We start from the raw sequence: 10,846 nt of genomic DNA, 5'->3' as shown, positions 1-10,846 counted from the left end.
CTCCTCTAACCTCTAATGGTGCTCTAGCGACAAACGCTAGAGGCCATGGTCTTTAGCGTCCTTGGTAGAGCAACCGACTCCCATGCGGAAAGTCACCGATTTGATACTTGCTTTGAGCGGGTGGGGTGACATAGGACCGGCGGGGTTACATGTTTCTGGAGGACCACCAGCACTGCATGTTTTGGATGTCTCATTTGTCACACCCATTACAGGCCTTTCAGTCTCTGCTAATGAGCGGATGATCTGAATCAGGTGTGTTTGGTTAAGGAGACATGGAAAATGTGCAGAGCTGGTGGTGCTCCAGGAATGTGGTTGAGAAACACTGTTCTACATTATATAATTAATAATCTGATGGGTATTTTGAGCTGAAACTTTACAAACACATTCTGTAGACACCAAAGTCTTATCTTACACCTTGTAAAAGCAGTAAAATAGGTGCCCTTTAAGATCCACTGCATGATATAACACCAAAACCACAACCAAAATCAACAAAACATGCAGTTTTTCTTATTTTTTTACTTTCAAAAAACATACAGAGAACTTATAGTGTTTATTTTATAAGCTTTATGTGCTTGGCACTTGTATTTACAGCCTAAAACAACATTTGTTCATTCCTCCCACACTGATTTAATTCAACATCATACACTGGCCATATAATTGCTTAGCATTTAAATATATTCATTTACAAACACTCCAAAGCATAATTACCTTGTCTTCCTATGGTTTTTATCCACACAACAATTTAAAACCTATGTGCTTTGCGTGCATTCACTATTGCTTATATGTTTATGTTCCACTCGGGATATGGTTAAGCCATTTCCAAACCAATAGGCAACTTAGTAACAGATTGTCAGAAACATACAGAAACCCTGTTATTACTTCGCTGTCCTGAGACTCTGAAAGAGTCAGTCAGCTTCCAACATTGCATCACAAACTTTATGACAAGCATTGTATATTATCAACACAACACGTCTGACAACACTTATTCACTCACAGTTTTGAGGATATGTTTTGTTCTAGCTGATGTTTTTCGTACATGTGGGACAGTTATGGCTGTCATTATTGCACCAAATATGAATCCTCAACGGAATCCATCTTCTAAATCTCCTCTTTTTATTTCAGTTCAGTTTGTACACCGTTGAGATCGGCAGGTCAGCAACAACAACAGTCAGGTTGAATGGGTCATTTTTATTTAGTGTATCCATTTGCTTTGAAGCCATTTCATGTGAGAGATGAACATTTTACTCCATTTTAGTCTGATGAAGCGGTGAGATGATAAAAAGTCCACACTGAAGGTTGACATTTTGAATAATAAAACTCTGAACACCCAAAAAAGGCGAGCATAAAAACTGCAGCAGCTGTTCGTGTTTGGTATTTTGATCTGTTTTGGGTTTATTGTGCTTTTTCAATTGCTTTAAACCATGTGCATGGACATCTGCGAAGAAGAGCCATACTGGCGGCCGTCACAGCTGCCGGCCCCCTGTTGGCTGCCAGTAGGGTTGCCTATCATATGCATACTGTCCATGCCACCGTTAGACAGGTACTGGCGTTCAGCAAAAGCTCCGGCGGAGGACGAGGAGCACAGTAAGCCACCCTGAGGCTTCTCCGGGCTGGCAGCCAGGCGTGGTGAGGCCGGGAAGTTGTATCCATACAGGTTATAGGGATTGTGAAGGGAAAAGGCGTTATATGTGCTCTGCTGCACGTGATGATGGCTCCCAGAGAACATATGAGCAGAGGATGGGGAAGAGCCGGATGAAGCCGATGACCCAGAGGCAGAACTGGCCCCTGCCTGCATGACGTACTGCAGTTGGGACGCAGGAAAAGAGGCCAGCTGACTTCCATACGCATCCATCTTGCCTCCACCGCTACCGCTACCACTGTTACCAGTGGCCAATGAGGCATGAGCTCCTCCCTGCATTCCTGCCGCGATGAGAGAGGAAGTCCTCTGAGGCAAGAAGGATTCTGAGGCCTGAGCGGAGGCTACAGCGCCTCCTGTGGTCTGGAGGCGGCCGTAGGATCCATCGGCCAATCCTCCGTAGCCTTGCAGTGCGGCCATGTTGCTTCTGGCACATGCGGGGTACTCAGACAAGCCCAGGTTACACAGCTGGCTCTCCCTGCAGCCCACATTGAAGGTGTTGGGTGCCAGATGGAAGGTAGGAGGAGAGCAGGAAGGAGAGAGGAGGTGTGTCGCGCCGGAGGGGGATGGAGTACCAGTGCTGGAGGTAGTGGGAGAGGTGCCAGTGCTCCCTCCTGAAAAACAGAGTCAGCAAACATTCAGAAACATCCAAAACCCAAAGACACAGTGTGGAGACGTATGTTCCTACGCATAAAGACTAGAGGAGAAGAGACAGAGCCAGCTCTGAAAACACATGCACTGTCCAACAATCACACTGAGAGCGTATCTCTTATTTCATCCCATGGACCGCGAGCAGTCACTGTGGCTCCTTAGGGAGAGCATTTCATCTGGGTACAAGAGAGGCTTGTTCAAACCTGGCAACAAGTGCCACGTATTAACCCATAACAGAGCACTCATCTCAGTCATGTTCTATGTAACTAAATGATTGTTCTTTAAAAGTTGTTAAAGGGACAGTGCACCCTAAAAATGAAAATCCTCTCATTATTTACACCCTCACATCAATCTAAACACTCTCAAAAAATTCCAAAAGGGTTTTTTTATGCATAGATGTTATAGAAGAACAATTTGGGGTTCCAAAACCTTAACTGCACCCCTTGGTTTCCAAAGAATCTTAGTAGGATTATTATTTTAATAATCTAAAAAAACGTTTTACCTTTCCAAAAGGAAGGTTTCTATTGGTGTAAAACATTCTTCACTGAACAATCAATGTCAATAAAGAACCTCTGTTTTCAAGAGAGAACCTGTATGGTTTAATAGAACATTTTTTAATAGTAATAAGGCACTTAATTATATTTTTTTAAATAATACAAAATATAAAACCAATCTTTTAATTGGAATAACAATAATTCCAAACATTACTGTATTACTGTAGTGTAAGGGGCTTTTTAAAAAAAAGAATAAAATCTTTCCCAAAATCTAAAACTTTAGAACGTTAGTGTACATTCGCAAACCCCTGGTTAAAGCTCTTTGCAGATCTGCAGTGTCAGAATGATTGATTGGATGAGCACAGCATGCAGCCTGTTCAAATAACGGCTTGTCTCACTCATGCACATCAGTTGGGCTTATATCTTCTAGACTGAACCATTCAGTTTGTCCTCAGTAGAACCTTTTTAAACCATATGTAAACCATATCTTCCATCATAATTTCACTCAAATTGTGCATAAAGTTTTATGAATCGCAAAAGTATTTAATGATGCAAAGGCTCAATTAATGATTGGTTGATTGGTTGTTTGTTGCTTAACAATTGGCCTTTATATTTAAATGCAAAACTCTTTCAAACTACATAAAATTGGCATCAAAATGTGGGGTTAAAGTTCACCACAAAAACAACAACAACTATTAAACGATTCAAAGTGATTTAATTATTTTAAATTATTTAAGTTCTTTACGTTTCTTTACACTGACTGGTCATTTAAAAAGACCTTAATGTATCGACAGAAACCACAGGTATTAATTTTTTGCCCGATCTGTTTAGTTTATTGGCTCTCTAAATGTCAGCAATTGACTTGCACTTTAAGAATCACTAGGAACATGGTTTCAGCTTAATGTTTTAATGTACAACTAAAGCAAAAACCTTCATCTTCCCAACTAGCCTAACGGCAAGCAAATTAATAACAAATTTTCATTTTTGGCTGAACTATCCCTTTAACCCCTGTGTAAGATTCTGCTTAACCTGAAGTAAAAATGTTGGCTTTAAAAAGAGACAATAACCAGAGGATAAGCTTAGTGTAAAAAGCTAATTACATGTCTTGTCAGCAGCAACCATTTCAGAAACATTGTGACAAATGTACAATGCAAATGTGGCTTGAGTTTGATAATATGCATGTCTGGTCAACAGAGGCCTTTCTCTCTCAGTATTACAGACAGCATTTGGGCATACGTTCATAGAAAGGAGAAAAAAAAACACTGGCACATACGCGCAGTGAATAAGTCAAACACATGGAACTGAGTGATAGCGGTGGGATATCTACCACATATTTCTTTATTAATGAGAAATTGGCCGGCACTCAGTTTGTTGTTTTGAAAATGTAGTCTGATCTACGGCTCAGAATGGGATAGGAACTATAATATTCAGAACTCTCTTGGCTGAGGCTCGGGCCAGCTCCATATGCGTTCGATAATATGACTGAGCTGAGTTCTGGTTCTGTTCTGCTGGCGAAAAGAAAGGAGAGCTCGCGGTGATGTCATGTTTTTCCCCTGTTGTCAGGCTTTAGTGAGAGAGGCTTCGGCGGTGCTTGGAGAACAACTAATGGAAGAGGGAGGGCGATCAGTTTTGGAGCTGCGGGGGTGTGATGGTGGTGGAGAGGGGGGGGGGGGGGGGGGGGGGGGTGCGACATTTTGTCAGCCGTGCGAGAACTTTAATTAACATTTAATCCGTTTCGAGAACTTTGTGATGACAAACAGATGTCTACTCAGACAAAATACTCTGCTCACATTACTCTGACCTTACGACAAGGGGAAAAAAATAGTTAGATCAACATTTGATCATCTGGGCTATAATGCTAGCTTTGAGTAAGAGACATCGATCAGACATGTGCAAGAGCCAAATTTATAGGAAGACGATTACTTTTGAATGATTCAATTTGACACAGTTTATTTGCTCTCATGACGTTTCAAGCTTCAAAATGATCATAAAATCAATATGAGCACATTACTCCGAGACTTCTAAAGGCATACAAGAGATTTGTGTGAGAAACGGACTGAAATGTATGAGTTGATTAATCAGCTGGATTAACATATGATCATTCACATAACATATCTGCATGCGCTACTAAATGGTTGACCATATTTTGACTGTTTTATATAATGACTGTTATAGTCATTTAAAGAATGACTGTTTTAAATAATGGTTCACACACAGCATTGTTGGTTTACAAAAGAATCAAACATAATCCTGTTGCACACTTGATTTTGGTTTTATTGTAAAAAAAAAAAGAAAATCTGCAATATTTTATGGCATACTTCAAAAAATAAAGATGATTTCGTATTCAGAAATGTTTTATTTTGATTATTTTTTTAATAAATTGGTCGTACACTTCCTATTTTCATATGTTTGCTGCTTATTCAAACTACTTATTTAAAATGAGCTGAAACAACACAATTATTAACCTTTTTTGGTGACAACTTAATTGTTTTATGTTAAATCCACTTAAATTTGTAAAACTAACAAGTTAACTTAATTTATTCATGTTGTTTCAACACAAATCATAAATTGTTATAATTCCGTTACTTTTACCACAAACCGACATATCTACCATTTGGTAGAGGTTAATATTTTAGAAATTATGGGATGTGTTGAAAAAATGCATTTAGTGTATTAACTAGCGACATTAGGAGTTGCAATCCAAACATTTTTTTCTTAGTGGGGCAGTCAAAGGGTTAAGAAAATCTGATTGTTATACTAAACAGAAAAGCATGTCTTGTAATAATATGCATTCATTCATTTAAAAAATAATACAAATTTTAAATATTATTTCTATGTTCTGCTATGTTCTTCTTCCAACTTCTACATAAACTATATGGCTTTAAAGGGCAAACTTTTTTTTAGGGCAAACTGTCCTTTTAAATCTGTAATAATTTTGCATTTCATTATTGCATTTCAAGACTCAAAACGAAAGCTTTGTAATTATATTCTAAGTCTGTCTTTCAAAGTCGGACAAAAAATGCTGCTGGTGTTCCCTCATAATCATTACCAGATAAGTGATTCAATACATGAGAATGGAATCATTCCATTTACAGAAATAATCATTCATTGTAGACCAATTCAATCAGTTCAAGAGCAGACTGAAGAAAAATAAATAGTTTATTTACAATTACTCTGATGATATATTATATATAATGACATTTTATAATGAATATTAGCTGCGCATCGATGGATTTGCTCTTTAGTGTTTGGACTTTTGAAATTTAAACCACACTGAACTGAACTAAACTGAACTTAAACTCTGAAATCTGGACTGACACAGTTTCAATTTAATAGAACGTCTATGTTAAGATGCTTTAATACAATCTACATTGTAAAAGTGCTATAGAAATAAACATGAATTGAATTGAATTGAACTGAACTGAACTGAATTGAATTGAATTGAATTGAATTAAAACGAATTACACAAAAAAATGCAGGGTTCCACACAATTCATTCAATTAAGTTAGTTTAACACTTAAAAAATTTTTTTTAAGTTGTCTCAATGAAATCTCAAGAATTGTGTTGATTCAGCTTATTTTAAATAAGTAGTTCGAACAAGCAAAAAAAATGGTTTTGAGTGTGTTGTCTATTTTTTAAGCATATGGCTTCACATTTCAGGGTCAGATTTAAAAGGAAGTGAAATAACACATGATCTTTCAAACAGGCACATTGACAACCTCACTCTTGGACACAAAAACCCAAGATCGTCCAACCCGTCCCACCCATCGTACAGCTCATTCATAAATCCACCATGGTATGTGATTATTGTGGCCACAGTAACATTAAAAATGATTTATGAAGCAAGCGTTCGCAATCCGAAGCCACTGTTATTCAAGTAGGCATGTTAAAAACATCTACAAACTCGCATACCTTGCTGCTTCTGCATGTTTGTGAAGTCCTCGAATGTCAGCGTCCTCACCGGAGGTCTCCAAAAAGCATACGTCTCCATTATCGCCTCCAGCCCGGTCCTGCATGGGGGACAGTGGCAGAAAAAAGCCGGAAAAGGAGACGTGAGATGGCAAAGGGAAACAGGTGAGACAGTCCGATTATGCACATGAGACAGCGGCGAAAAAGGGAGAAAAGTCAGAGGGGGAGTTGGAGGAAACTGGAGCCCGTAAAAAGGAGCAGGTTTTTACTATGCACATAAATCTGGCTGATGTTTCATCTGTGCTGTGTACAAGGCTCCCCTTCCTGTGTGATTTACTCCTCTCTGCAGCGCTGCCTGAACCGGCCCTCGCCGTGCAGCTTAAGCGGCTGTAATTCTCTCCTCTTTTCTGCTTGTTAGTGAACCGCTCTAATGACTCCAGCACTGGCTCAGACTGAATCCAAACACTGCTCACCAAAAGAAAGATGTAATGTATCATAAATAAGAGTGATTGTGATGTACATTAAAACGTTGATTTGTGGCTTGGTTAAGCACAACTGATGCCATTAATTATGGCAAGCCATTTTAATATTTCATATATAATATGCAATGTAAAAGAAAATGTAGGTGTTCCATGTATTACCAGTAGTTATTCCATAGGTACACTGTAATATATATATATATATATATATATATATATATACAAACACACAGTTTAAGTCAGAATTGTTAGCCCCCTGAATTATTAGCTTCCCTGTTTATTTTTTCCCCCAATTTCTTTTTAATGGAGAGAAGATTCTTTTCAACACATTTCTAAACATAATAGTTTTAATAACTCATTTCTAATAACTGATTTATTTTATCTTTGCCATGATGACAGTTCATAATATTTTACTAGATATTTTTAGAGACACTTCTATACAGCTTAAAGTGACATTTAAAGGCTTAACTAGGTTAATTAGGTTAACTAGGCAGGTTAGGGTTATTAGGCAAGTTATTGTTTAACGATGGTTTGTTCTAACTGTCGAAGAAAAAAAATTGCTTAAAGGGGCTAATAATTTTGACTTTAAAATGGCTTTTAAAAAATTTAAAACTGCTTTTATTCTTGCTGAAATAAAACTAATAAGACTTTCTCCAAAAGAAAAAATATTATCAGACATACTGTGAAAATTTCTTGGCTCTGTTAAACGTAATTTGAAAAATATTTAAAAAATAAGAAAAAATTCAAAGGGGGGCTAATAATTCTGACTTCAGCTGTGTATGTTAATTAACAGTTTCCTTATTTTGTGATTGACAGGTGTTTTCTGTTTATTTACAGTTGTGAAGTGCATTATGTTTTATTAATCTCTGCTATGTGGACTTTTGATGTTAAAATTTCAACTCTATAGTTTAACAAAGTGACTTTTTTTGACATTTTAGTAGTTTGAAATAATATAATGTATACAAAATAATATTTAGAGAAGTCTGTAAAATAACAGAAAATGTACTGGCAGTTTATTACAAGTTTTCTGTACTGAAAAATAAAACACCAACCCAGACAATATATCATTTTGAACTATTAAAAATATTAATAAAAGTCACTTTTTCAAACTTTTCAAGGTTAAAGTTGTGGGAAGAAAGATCAAAATCCCATAATGTAATTTAAAATCATAAATAAATTGGGGAAAATAAAAATAATAAAAACATGAATCATAAAATACGGAATATTTTTTGCAGTGTACTAATATTTATTTATTAGATACTCCTTCCTCATTCTTTAGATACTGGTAGCTATTAAATAGACACCCACATTTAGTGTCATTAGATACATCTACTTATTCATTTGATTCTAATTCCTATTAAATAGAAACTAGTTATAATTAATGACTAGGCCATTATTATTATAATAATGCATTACTGTATATCTCAGGTGTGCATTATTGTCTTTCAATTCAATGAATCAAAGTCAACTATTCTACCTACAGTTACTACACATAAAGACACTGTTCAGATTTTGAATTTCAAGACATTTGTCAGGTTTTTGCTTTCAAACAGCTCCTCAGTACCGGACTAGTTTCTAACACTGTGTCCTAACTACATGCACGATGCTACAATATGCAATAAAAGGCATTGTTTCCATGTTAAAGAAAGATTTTGTCCTAACCATCCGTGACAGCAACATGCAAAGTATGTATTTCTGCAACATGCAGCTGAACAACAGCATAAACTACTATAATTGACCTGATTACATGCTTTAATCAGTGTTAAATGTCACATTTATAGCAATATTGAAAGAAAGAACAGATAGTTTACCTCAAATTTTTTTAATTAAAAAACTAGCAAACATAGTTTAAACAGAAACGTTAGAACTGTGAACTCAATACACATTTACATTGAAGAATATTAATGAGGTTTAACATTCATTAATTAGATAATAAACCTGTCCATGTCATTTGGGAGTTCTGTTCTGCACTTCTGAATGACTTCTGAACTTAATTTTTTCTGTCATGTCACATGTGGTGCAGAGAGACAAATAGCTTGTCACTGGAATCTTGTGTTGCACGTTGTCAGGACACGGTGTTACAAATCCCATACAGATCCCTCTGTTTTGTTTCTTTTTAACTGTTATAGGATGTGAAGTAACTGAAATCATTCAGTGTAGTGATATGGAACCTGCCTGGAACTACTTTAGCCGTTCACACGTTGGAATGTTAATCAACCAATCAGAATCAAGCATTCACAAGTCACCCTGCTAGCTAGTAATTTTTATAATGTCTAGTAATATCTAGTTTAGAATGGTTTCCACTGATATCATTACTAATCAGAAATGAATACATCATATCAAAGTCAGGGTAACAACAAGTGTTAGTTATAATATGTAGTAGTTATTCTGACTTCGATATAATATACTAATTTCTGATTAGCAATGATTCCAATAGAAACAACTTTTTTTCTAAATATTAATAATAAGCCATCCAATTATAATACTTATTTATTAGATACGGGTACCTAAGCAGTTACTGTAAGAATTTAAAATATACTAGTAATTTATTAGTAGTAATTATTTGTCTATGTAGTCTAATTTGCTTTTTTACTCATTTTATATGATGAGTCTAAAAGGCCACAGTAGAGTTCAATGAGAAATTTTACCAAAAAATTACTAGTAAAATTTTAATGATAATTATGTAATGAATTTCTTACATAAAAAATTATGTATCGTCACAATTGGAATGCTTGCCAATCAAAACCGAAAACGTGATATTTCAATGACAGATACCAAAAGAAGACACTGAATAATGTGAAATTTGTCACTATTAATAACATCATTACCACTAACTGTTGAAAAAAAGTATTAGTGTCTAATAATAGGTGGGGTTAATATTAATTAATAAATACTACATTCTAAAAAAAAATCTGTTATTTTACTTTTTTTTTTTTCAAAAAATGTAAAATAACGGGCATTAAATTACAGAAATTTACCGAAAATTTAAATTTAAGGACATTTCTGTATTTTAACGTCTGTTATTTTATGGCAAATGTGTGAAATTTTACATGCGTTATTGGGGGGGGGGTTCCGGCACCCCAACTGCCAGAAAAAAAAAATATTAACAGATTTTTTTTACAGTGTAGTTTTCAATAAGTACTGTTATCTAATGCAGTGTTTTCCAACCCTGTTCCTGTAGGCACACCAACAGTACATATTTTGGATGTCTCCCTTTTCTGACCCATTAACTTAGGTGTTGGAGTCTCTTCTGATGTTATGATAAGTTGATTCAGGTGTGTTTGATTAGGGAGAGGTTGAAAATGTGTACTGTTGGTGTGCCTTCAGGAACAGGGTTGGGAAACACTGATCTAATGAATAAGTATTACAATAACAAAATGAACAGATACTAGTGTTTATTATCTATAAAAATAAATACTAGTACAATTTAAAATATATTACTAAAGAATAAGCACTAATACGTAAAGAATAACCAGTAATATCAGCTAACGAATAAGTTCTAGCACTTAATGGAAAAGATGCTAGTATCTAAAAAGACATAGGCATGAAAATAGGAACTTTTAAGGATTTAAAGATTAAATGTTAAAACAGCCTGCCATACAAAGATCATCAAAAGCTAACAAGCATTACAACTTAATTTGTGGTTTGCAATCCGAGATGAAAAGGATCCAGTGCAT

At 35.7% G+C, this 10,846-nt stretch overlaps 1 protein-coding gene across 2 annotated transcripts in view; it reads right to left on the bottom strand.

Moving 5' to 3' along the window:
• Positions 1–531: 531 nt before the first annotated feature.
• Positions 532–10,846, bottom strand: part of tbx15 (T-box transcription factor 15) — a 37,051-nt gene continuing 26,736 nt past the window's right edge. For both annotated transcript variants that reach the window (XM_056465153.1, XM_056465154.1), the window contains exons 7-8: positions 6,694–6,791; positions 532–2,250 (exon numbers count right to left, since the gene is read on the bottom strand). In XM_056465153.1, coding sequence (XP_056321128.1) covers positions 1,415–2,250; positions 6,694–6,791 — 934 coding nt within the window. In that variant the 3' untranslated portion in view covers positions 532–1,414. The remainder of the gene's footprint in view (positions 2,251–6,693; positions 6,792–10,846) is intronic.

This window comes from Danio aesculapii, chromosome 9 (genome assembly GCF_903798145.1).
Source record: "Danio aesculapii chromosome 9, fDanAes4.1, whole genome shotgun sequence".
Taxonomy (NCBI): Eukaryota; Metazoa; Chordata; class Actinopteri; order Cypriniformes; family Danionidae; genus Danio; species Danio aesculapii.
This window is presented reverse-complemented; position numbering and strand designations above follow the sequence as displayed.